General features: G+C 33.6%; 3 protein-coding genes across 3 annotated transcripts; 1 reads left to right on the forward strand and 2 right to left on the reverse strand.

The window, feature by feature from the left end:
• Positions 1 to 823: 823 nt before the first annotated feature.
• On the forward strand, positions 824 to 1,770 carry SOUL-1 (SOUL heme-binding family protein). The gene is given in 2 exon segments (XM_016328359.3): positions 824 to 1,270; positions 1,273 to 1,770. Coding segments are annotated over 2 exon segments (753 nt in total). The 5' UTR covers positions 824 to 901; the 3' UTR covers positions 1,657 to 1,770.
• A 158-nt stretch (positions 1,771 to 1,928) lies between these two features.
• Positions 1,929 to 3,463, reverse strand: LOC107625666 (Yos1-like protein). The gene is made up of 2 exons (XM_016328360.3): positions 3,327 to 3,463; positions 1,929 to 2,270 (listed from the first exon to the last, which is right to left on the reverse strand). The coding sequence occupies exon 2, from the start codon at positions 2,220 to 2,222 to the stop codon at positions 1,989 to 1,991; it is 234 nt and encodes a 77-aa protein (XP_016183846.1). The 5' UTR covers positions 2,223 to 2,270; positions 3,327 to 3,463; the 3' UTR covers positions 1,929 to 1,988.
• On the reverse strand, positions 2,265 to 7,866 carry LOC148575108 (uncharacterized). The gene is made up of 3 exons (XM_088506060.1): positions 7,551 to 7,866; positions 6,553 to 7,466; positions 2,265 to 2,270 (listed from the first exon to the last, which is right to left on the reverse strand). Exons 1-3 carry the CDS (start codon positions 7,864 to 7,866, stop codon positions 2,265 to 2,267), a joined length of 1,236 nt encoding a protein of 411 aa, XP_088362186.1.
• Between the last annotated feature and the right edge of the window lie 3,621 nt (positions 7,867 to 11,487).

Here is an 11,487-nt window from a genome sequence, read left to right on the forward strand (position 1 = left end):
TAACTAAAAGAAGAATAAAAATAAAAACAAAAAAAATGTTTGAAAATTCCATAATTATTAATTTTATAATAGTAATCACTCTTTTATTTAATTAAAAATAATAATAATAAAAATTTTCGTCCCGACGAACCGTCCTACCCCACAAAAATTCGCCAATTTGGCAGTACGGATTTGATAATTTTTTTTTATTTAGCGGACTCCAAATTTATTTAGCGGACTCCAAATCCTAACCCGACTCGCCTTTTTAGCGGATTTATCGGGTTGGTCCGACGGATTCAACATGTTTGAGTCAATGGTCTAGAGAGACAATAGACTATTTATACAATGTGTACAATGGGCTATTGAGTTACAAAATGTCAAAATGAACAGTTTTTGAATTCACCAAGAATCGAACTCTTGACCTTTCAAATTTAGAGCTCTAATACCATGTCATGATACCATTCATCCCAAAAAACTTCTGCTAATGATAAAAAATAACACTAATAATTATATCTCTAATACTTACTAAACTTTCATTGTATTGTACAAATATTTCATTAACTCCTCGTACTTTCCTTTTGTCAAATTGAGATCATCTTTAAAGAATGAGAATATGATATTATCATTTACCTCTTTTAAAAATTGAATCTGTTAAGGCAAAATAGTAATTTAGTACACCGAATCCATTCACCGGTATAAAATGCCGAAAAAGCACCGAAACATAGCAAGTCGTGGACGCATGGCATCCACATACACACTCAAAAGATCATGGCAAATTCACCACCATGCATTTTCCTAAGCAAAATTCCAAACTCCTTAACCCCTTCCCAAAGAAACAATAACACAACTTGTCACATTCCAGAACAATCTTCAATCTCTAATACAAAACAAAACACAATACTAATCACTTTCCACCATCATCATGATGTCCCTATATAAAGGATTCAAGGCCACATCTTATTCTTACCAAAATCAACATCTCTCAGTGTTATTATTCTTGCAATTACAATCTCATCATCAACATACCCTTTTTCGTTCTGTTTCCGCTATGGGATTAATATTTGGAAAAATTGCTGTTGAGACACCAAAGTATGAAGTAGTGAAATCCACACAAGACTATGAAATCCGAAAATATGCACCATCAGTGGTGGCTCAAGTCACGTATGATCCATCATTGCCACAGTTTAAGGGTAACAAAGATGGTGGATTCATGGTTCTTGCAAACTACATTGGTGCCTTAGGGAACCCACAGAACACAGAGCCTGAAAAGATTGCCATGACTGCGCCAGTTATATAACAAAGGACACCACCGGCGAGAAGATTGCTATGACTGCCCCAGTTGTGACCAAAGATGGAAGTGGTGGCGACGGCGGCGAAGCCAAGAAGATGGTTACCATGCAGTTTATTTTGCCATCTGTATATGAGAAAGCTGAGGATGCACCAAAGCCTATTGATGAGAAGGTTGAGATCAAGGAAGAGGGAGAGAGGAAGTATGGTGTGGTGAAGTTTAGTGGAGTTGCATCAGATGGGGTTGTGAACGAGAAAGTTGAGAAGCTGAAGGGGTGTTTGGAGAGAGATGGGTATAAGGTGATTGGGGATTTCTTGTTAGCTAGGTACAATCCACCATGGACAATACCTATGTTTAGGACTAATGAGGTTATGATACCAGTTGAGTAATACATGATATCAGTATTTCATGGGTTTCTGTTCTGCTTTTACATTACGTTGCTTGTATCTTATGACTCAGGTGTATAAATTCAGTTAAACACAGCAGTGGCAATGTTTGTTATGATATTGCAGTTACGTCTTTACTAGTTATCATATTTTGCACAGAATTCAATTTTGTGTATTTCAATTCCAGTTGACTGCTGAAAAATTCTACCGAGTGGACCTCAGAATTAAACTTCATGTAATAGTTAAACTATCAGGGGAGAAGCACAAAGCTCAAATTTACACATGAAACACAACATGAAGAAGGAAGAGAACACAGTGATACATATTCAAAATTCTCATCCAGAGAAGAGCTTCACTATAATAATTATGATATTCAAAACTATAAGGGGGAGTCTTAAAAATTGACATGCATATATGAGTCCCAAGACTTGTCCTTTAAGGGAATTCCTCTGAGGGCCTGTCATTTCTGCCAATGTCCACCCTCTTCTAGCAAGGAACCTATCTTCATTTAGTATTGCCAATGCATTTGCAAAGAGAAGAAAACCTTCCAACAAGGTCCAAAACCCCATCTCCTTCAATGCCAAAGGGGGCTTAAGTTATAGTCTTGTAATCTATATCTGTAACACAACAATCAGATAAACATATTGAATTATCAATATCCAATTTAAATCTTTCATGCACAAACTATCAGTTGAATGTGAAATTTGGCGAATATTACAGATATGTTGACAATAGATAGCCTAACACAACCTTCCTTTTTTTCATGAGTTCTAGAATTTGGACCAATTATGTGTTAATCTTTGCAATAAAGCATAGGCAGAGAGGAAGAGTTTCATCAACATGATACCTCAATGTAAAACTTTAGGGCAATTCACACAGAGTTTTGCCTAGCCTGAAGATTACACTGACTAAGCTAGTATAATATCCTACAGTTTTACAATCTTCAAAGAACTAGTAAGTGAATGAAAAATATTTTTATCCATAAACCAACTTCAAACAGTATAGTACACTCTTTGACTACAAATGTTCATATACAAAGAACAGAGATCAAACGCCACTTGTTTTCCTTGGGTATCACAACTTCCCTCTAAATTTGTAGCAATCATAATAAGGTGTCATTAAAACTAACAATTTTCGGAAATAACCACAACTTCTTCAGTGAGAATGGCAACATAAGAGAACAGCAAAACAATTCAAATTAACATACAAATAGGAACTCTTGGGAAATAGAACACCATGAACAAAATGCTGAAAATTCTCAAAATAATTAACAGAAGCTAAAGTTAATTGCTCATCAGCTTATTGTAGTTTCACCATGCACCAAATATATTTGTAACTGATACCAACCTCCAAATAAAAGTTACGTTTATGTTGACAATTTCTGCCCAAAAGCTAAGTACAAGGATAAGAATCAAAATCACTCATCAACCACGCATGCACTAAAACGATCAAAACCATATCAAATTGTAAAAAGAATTAACCCAAGATACCAACCATGAGAACAAAAACAAGGATCATTACTAATATAACCTTAATGAAATATACATCATTGCTACAAAACTAAAATCAATGCAAAAAATTAACACAAAAAAATAATTTGATCAAACAAAAAGCTAAAATTGCTACAAGATTTGCTAAAATTTGATCACAAGCGAGATGATGAGTTCTCGTACCTGCTAAAGGAAAACGAAGCAAATGACCCCAGCGGGGTTTGGAAACTGAAGTCTAAACTCAAGTGAAACCCACGGTTTTAAGCAAGAACAATCCAGAAAACTGTCTTAGGAATTTCCAAACTCATCATCTGACGGTTCAGATTTGCTCTTGCCGACGTGTCTGTAGCATTCTGATTGGAGCAGGATATTCTTACCTTAATTATAAAAATATTCTTATCACAACGCATTTTATGGATTTAATAATTTGTTCAATAATGCTAGCAATAATTTATAGCAAACATCTGAATATGAAATTTATAACGTTGAATCTGTTATATAAATAGGTATCATACATTTTGTTTCGAAATTAAATATATATATGAGCTAATTTAGATTTTAATTTAAAAAATAACTAATTAAATCATTTATTTTTTATAAATTTCTTTTCTCAACTATTAGTATAATGTTGATGTAATTTATATATACTACTTGAAGGATGTAGATACAATTTGATTATGAAATATAATGTCTAAAATTAGTGAATTAATTAAATTAAAATTGAAAAATATTAATTATACTAATTAATTGATTACCATGTTAATCAAAATTAAAATATATTCACATTAACTAGTCATTATAATTTATAATATCAGGTAACATCCATATCAACATTAATATTAGATTAATAAATATGAGGCGAAAAATTTGATTAAGAACTAATAGAAATCGTGAAGAGAATAGCTTGATATTAAAAAAAAATTAAATTAATTCTTCTAACCAATTTTAGGAATTAAAATGAGTTTTACTTCACTATATAAATAATTGTAATTCGAATATAAAATATCAGATTTTTTAAATTCTGGTATTACTTGTTACAATTTTAAGTTTAATAATATTTATTGATTAGGTTTAATTATTCTGCAGATTTTTATAATTTTATTAAGTTTTTAATTTTTTTTCTAAAGATAATAGGTTATATTTTATTAATTATTAAAAAATAAAATACAAAGATGTCCAAAAGCAGAACAGCATAATAAAAGGTGGGGATTTCCCAAAAACACTACACTGAAGGTATTCATCCAACGGTGCATGGTCGAAAAACGAAAAAAAATCTTAAAACAGAAATAATGATAAATCAAATTGAATGCAACTAAGAGCTTGTCTCATGGAGATGACGACCTAAACTTGGAGTTCTTCAGATTTCACGAAGCAACTTGACAGAGCTTGCTAGAATGGCAGACGGCATAGAAGTAGAACCTTCAAAAATCAACTGGTTGCGAGCTTTCCAGCAGTTCCAGCAAATGATGGCAAGCAATTGAGGATTACGGTCAGCATTCTTCAACGGGTTAAGTATCTCTGTTGATACAGTCCACCATGTCCAAAAGTCGTTAGAACTCTGAGGGGGAAGACAGTCACGAAGATAACTCTGAGACCATACGTCTTTAATTCTAGAGCAATCGATCAAACAATGAGTGACTGTTTCCGTTGCTTCATGACAGCAAGGGCATATTGGTGATATAGATGGGATGTGGTGATGAATCTGAGCAAGCATCGGAAGTCGGCCATGGAGAGCTTTCCAGATAAATAGCTTAATTTTGTGAGGCAAGTTCAACTTCCATAGATCAATCCACGGCTTTTTCTGTTGCATATAATTAGGGCAAAGCTCCAGAGCCGGATGGTAAAATAAATAGCCAATTCTGTAACCTGAAACTGTATCATATTGCTTGGATTTGTTCAAATCCCATTGCAATTTGTCCCTACTCTGCTGAATTTTAACTGACAAAATCCTGTTTGCAGCGTCTTGGGGAAATAATTCTTGAATGAGATTCTGATTCCATTTTCTATCTTCAGTAATTAGATCTTTAACTCTTGGAACCAACTCAGAAATAGCCTGTCTATTTGGCATGTCAGAAATCATTAAAGGATACGGAGGAGGCAGCCAAGGATCCTCAAAGGTTCGGATATTCTCACCAGTACCCACAGCCCAATTAAGACCTTTTTTAACAATCTTTCGGTCTTCCAGTATGCTCCTCCATCCCCAAGAAGGTAAGACTCCAATTTCTGCCGTTATAGCATTACCATTGCTAAAGTATTTACCTCTTAAGATTTTGGATAATAAGGAAGTAGGCTGTGTTACAAGTCGCCAAAACTGTTTGCCTAAAAGCGCCAGATTTTGGATTCTGAGATCTTTAAATCCAAGGCCTCCTTCTTTTCGTGGGCGAGTCATAGTGTCCCAGCTAATCCAAGCCATCCTCCTTTCAGAACCTTTTTGTCCCCACCAGAACTGAGAAAGTAGAGAGTGAATTTCCGAAATTAAACCATCAGGCAACTTGAAGCAAGACAATGTATAAATAGGAATAGCTTCTCCCACTGCCTTAAGCAATACGTGTCTACCACCTGACGAAAGAAGATTGCGCTTCCACCCTTGGATTCTTTTCCGAACCTTTTCTTTGATCATACTAAAAGAAGCCTTTTTTAATTTAGAGACTGTAGAAGGCAAACCAAGGTATTTATCCTGAGCCCCAATATGATTAATATTCATAGAGTTAGCCAGTAGTGTACGAGTAGTGGACGGAGTGTTGTGGCTAAAGAATACAGCAGATTTATTAAGATTTACCCTCTGGCCACTGATGCTTTCATAAGAATTCAATAAATGCAGGATATTTGAACATGCTTCAGGATTAGCCTTACAGAATAAAATAGAATCATCAGCAAACAGGAGGTGGTTGACCTTGGGACATCGCCTATGTATCTGAAGACCCTGAATTAGTCTGTTTTGTTCTGCCTTGTGTAGCAAGAAGGAGAGACCTTCTGCACAAAAAATAAAAAGATAGGGGGATAGAGGATCTCCTTGTCGAATACCTCTATTTGGTTTGAAGAAACCATAAGGTTGTCCTTCCACAATAATAGAATAAGAAACAGTTGTCACTAATTCTCGAATCCACATGATCCATCGGGAGTCAAAACCAAACTTCTCCAATATAAACCAAAGAAAGTGCCATTCCACCCTATCATATGCCTTACTCATATCTAATTTTAGCGCCATTTCATTTTTGAGACCCCTTTTTTTGTTCTTCAAGTAATGCATACACTCGTGAGCAATTAGGATATTATCAGAGATTAATCTGCCTTTAATAAAAGCACTCTGCGTAGGGCTAATTAGTCTATTCATCATACCATGAAGCCTATGTATAAATACTTTGGAGATAATCTTGTAAAAGACTGAAGATAGGCTTATTGGTCTTACCTGAGTCATATCTTTAGCATCAGAAATCTTGGGAATAAAACAGATCTGAGTGTGGTTAAAACCCTTCAAGATTCTGTCCCCAGAAAAGAAGCTCTTAACTGCTCGAAACACATCACCACTAAGTATGTTCCAGAAGCTTTGAAAAAATTTTGCTGTCATACCATCATCTCCTGGAGCACTTTGAGAATGAATGCTAAATGTTGCGCGTTTCACTTCCTCTATAGTCACTGGTCTTTGAAGCCTACGGTTCATGTGAGCTGTAACCTTAGGTTCAAAATCAATAAACAGAGGTTCAGGGTTCTCATGACAAGTGGAGGAAAAGATGTCCTTGAAATAAGATTCAGCCACAGAAGCAATACCAGCATTTGAAGTAGCCACTTCACCATTACTGCCAGTTAGTTGCCAAATTCTATTCCTTCGGGTTCGGTTTCTAAATTTCTGATGGAAGAAAGTTGTATTCTGATCACCAGATTTGAGCCATTTGACTCTAGACTTATCTTTCCAATAAGATTCCTCATTTTGCAATGCTTTTTCAAGTTTGTCCTCTATTTCTAAAATGATGTCGCCTCCATGAATTCCTGCTAAACGAAGTTCCTCTAATTCCGACTGTAGTAAATCAATCTCCACCTTCGAATTAGATTTGTGTTTTTGCTGCCATCTGACAATCTTATGCCGACAACACTTTATTTTTTGAGCTAGGATATATATGGCTGAACCATCAATCTGTTCATGCCAAACCTCTCTAACAATCTGCCTTATTTCATCATTGGAACACCATCTTTCTTGGAATTTGAATCGGTGTTTAGATCTCTCAGTTCTCGGATTAGAGTCTAGGAGAAGAGGGGCATGATCCGAGCCTGATTTTGACAGTCTAAGAACCATTGCATTGGGATAGAGTTGTTGCCAATCAACTCCTACCAGGAATCAGTCCAGTCTTTCCTGTATCAACTCATCACCCCTCCGTCTATTTGACCAAGTGAATGGTCTTCCGACCATACCAATATCAATCAGGGAATTATCATCAATAAAACTATTAAAGGTTTCAATAGAAGAAGGATATTTAGCACCCCCACCTTCTTTCTCTAATTGATTAGAAATGGCATTAAAATCCCCCGTTAACACAACCTTACCATCGAACTGTTGGGTGACTGAAGTTAATTCAGCAAATTGAGCCATTCTATGTTGATCATTTGAACTGAGATAAACACCTAGAACACCATAGGGATCATTAGAACCAGCTGTCAGAACTGATGCCGCAATGAAAAATCTACCATGCTGTAAAATCTGAACAGTGCAACCATCCCTCCATGCCATTGCCAAACCCCCTGATAATCCATCCGGATCTACAATAAACCATTCCTTGAAACCACAAGATCTTAGTTTTCCTTCAACTTGTCGAGATTGATTTTTTGTTTCACAGATAAAACCAACCTCGGGAGAGTAGGATTTGCAAATCCCTTTAAGATTGTGGATTGTCAGGGGTCTCTCCAAACCCCGATAATTCTACAAGAGCAGTTTCATATTTCTTTGGGTGCCACTTGAAGGCTGACACCCTCCACTGTCATAGCAATTATTTGAGGGTTCTGAGTCTCTGATTTGTTGCTCATGGTGTAGCAAAAATCAGAATTGGTATTCAATGATTCTAAAGAGACATAAGATATATGGAATGAGTGAATTAGAAAACAGAATGAATTGAAAGAGGAATGAATTGGGAGAGAAAACGAAAATTAGGGAGGCTAAGTGGAAAAGAAATTAAGAAAAGAAAGTAGAAGAAGATGGAAAAGAGTTTGACGAAGAAAAGACAAAGAAAGGTGTAACCATGGAGGCGGCGCAGTGAAACCCTAGCAGAGCGTCGGGCGCTAGATGAGGAGTACGTACTCCCACACAAAAAATATGTTCAGATTTTTATTAAGTTTTTAATTAGGTCCTTATATATATTTTTTAATTGGTCCTAGACGTTAAATTTTTTTTGTAATTTAATTCCTATCATGATAAAACTGTTTGAGATAATAGAATATTCTGTTAAAAAATCGAATATTTTTATGATTGGGTTAGAATAGCTAATTGAGCACACTTCCATTTTTTTAAAATACCAAAACAACCTTTGGCATTTTTTTTCCAAAGTTAGAGAACCCTAACCAACCCTAACTTGTTCTCTGAAGTTCCTGTTCAGTAGTGTTTTTTCTCTGTTGGTTGGTGTCATCGTCCATCTGCGTCGTCGTCCGCCGCTTGGTAGTCGTACGTCGCTTCTGGTCTGCTCTGCGTTGCTCTACGTTGTTCGTCTGTCTGCTCCGTGCTGTTCGTCTTGCCTTCCCTTGCCATGCTATGCTTTGCTGCCTGAAGTCGATATGCCAAAACAGGTGACGAGTTAATTTTTTTTTGTTTTTCAAAGTTGATGAAAGAGGTTTAAGCATAAGATAATTTTTTTTATATAATAGTTTATGAGCTGATTACGAAAAAATATAGCACTAGTTGAATACCTATTTCTTGAATTGATTTCTGAATTTTTTTTATATAATATATATATGAGTTTTGTTAATTGATGAATTGCATATAAATTGGTTTTGCTGATTATGAATTTTGTTTATTGTTGATTGTTGTTGCTGTGATTATGCTAGTTTATTAGGGTTCTGTTTTCCTTTTTTTTTTTTTTTTTGTAATGATGGGATTTGGATTTCACCATAGACATACATCATGGTGACAAGTTTCATGATACAGGACACGGGCTAGAATATTTGGGGGGAAGGGTATTGGAAGACCTGCATTTCGAGCTCGATGAATGGAGTTTGTAAGAAATAGTTAGTGAGCTGAAGAAGTTAGAGTACAAAGGGTATGCTAAGATATGGTATTGTGAACCAGGCTATCAATTGAACTCAGGTCTTAGAGAGTTGATGAGTGATGGAGATGCCATGAGAATGGATAGATTATTAGTATCGCAGACTATTAAGCATTGCTTAGTGTATGTTGTTGATGACTACAGAAAAGATAATGGTGTTGAGATATCTTCGAATGATAAGAATTATGTGTCAACTGAAATTAAGTACAATAGTAATAGTTTAATAGAAGTAGAAGTTAAAGGTGAATCAAAGTCATCTAGTGAGGAGGATCAAGTGACATCCATATCAACATTAATATTAGACTAATAAATATGATGCAAAAAAAATTGATTAAGAACTAATAGAAATCATGAAGAGAATAGCTTGATATTAAAAAAAACACATTAATTCTTCTGACCAATTTTAGGAATTAAAATGAGTTTTATTTCACTATATAAATAATTGTGATTAGAATATAAAATACCAGACTTTTTGAATTCTCATATTAGGGTAAAATTCCATATTAAACCAAATGGAAGAGAAAATTACGAGATTCTACCAAAGCAAAGACACGTAACATGAATCACCTAAAAGTATATTTTAATGTAATTCGAATTAGCCAAAGTAATTCGAATGGATTCAATTCGAATTATGCATAAGTGGATCTAATGAGTAATTCGAATCGTATTGATTCGAACTACATGCAAACATGACCCATACTAGTTCGAATTAGGCTGATTCGAATTAGCCCACCATTTTGACACCTATAATAATTCGAAACAGGTTGATTCGAATTGTACACATAATAATTCATACAATTATTTTGATACACCAACAACTATATTTATATGGAACCAATGCTAAATCGAATTAAATTTGTTCGATAATATGAGTCTATGAAAAAAAGTTGCATTTTATAAAGTTTAAAAATTTTTATTATGTGATAGGTTAGTAAAAGAGTACATTACAAATTTTTATAGTACTCATCATAACAATGTTTAATTTAAAAATTGTTATTTAAATTTTAGTTTTACTCGTTATAAAATAAATAATTACAATAAATTTTTTTATAAAACTTTCTTAAAAGATACCATGAGTATTATAAAAAGTATCTTGAATTAATTTACATAAATTGACTTACAAATTTTTATAGTACTCATAAAATTTTCTAAAAGATTTTCACATTTTATAAAATTATTTACAATAATAATAATAATAATAAAGTTTAAACATACTTTATTATATTAGGTTAGATAAAAATTAAACTATTTAAATAAATAATTCGGTGTTTAGAAGTCAAACATTAGAATAGTTTTTTGAGAAGTATTTATCATATCATAAATTCATAATTATGTAAGTATGCGAAGGATTTATTTTTTAAATTACGTTTTTAAATTAAATGGCTTTCAATATTATTAGATTGTTCTATTTTTAAATCGGTAAATTTATTTTATATTTATATATTATTATAATTTTTAAAATTTTTTATTGTAATTATTCATTTTGTAATAAGTACAACTAAAATTTAAATAACAATTTTTAAATTAAACATTGTTATGATGAGTACTATAAAAATTTGTAATGTACTCTTTTACTAACCTATCACATATTAAAAATTTTTTAAATTTATAAAATGCAATTTTTTTCATAGACTTGTATTATCGAACTAATTGAATTCGATTTAGCATTGGTTCCGTATAGATATAATTGTTGGTGTATCAAAATAATTGTATAGATTACTATGTGTGCAATTCGAATCAACCTGTTTCGAATTACTATGGGTGTCAAAATGGTGGGCTATTTTGAATCAGCCTAATTCGAACTAGTGTGGGTCACGTTTGCATGTAGTTTGAATCAATATGATTCGAATTACTCTTTGGATCCACTCATGCATAATTCGAATTGAATCCATTTGAATTACTTTGATAGGAACTAATTCGAATTTAAGTGATTCGAATTACTCTTGCTTTAGCTAATTCGAACTAACCTCATTCGAATTACATTAAAATATGCTTTTGGGTGATCCATGTTACATTTTTTGCTTTGGTAGAATCATGTAATTTCCTCTTCCATTTGGTTTAATATGGCATTTTGCCCCTCATATTACTTGTTAATAATT

The sequence above is a fragment of the Arachis ipaensis genome, chromosome B2 (assembly GCF_059453495.1).
Source record: "Arachis ipaensis isolate K30076 ecotype BB chromosome B2, ASM5945349v1, whole genome shotgun sequence".
In the NCBI taxonomy this organism is placed as follows: Eukaryota; Viridiplantae; Streptophyta; class Magnoliopsida; order Fabales; family Fabaceae; genus Arachis; species Arachis ipaensis.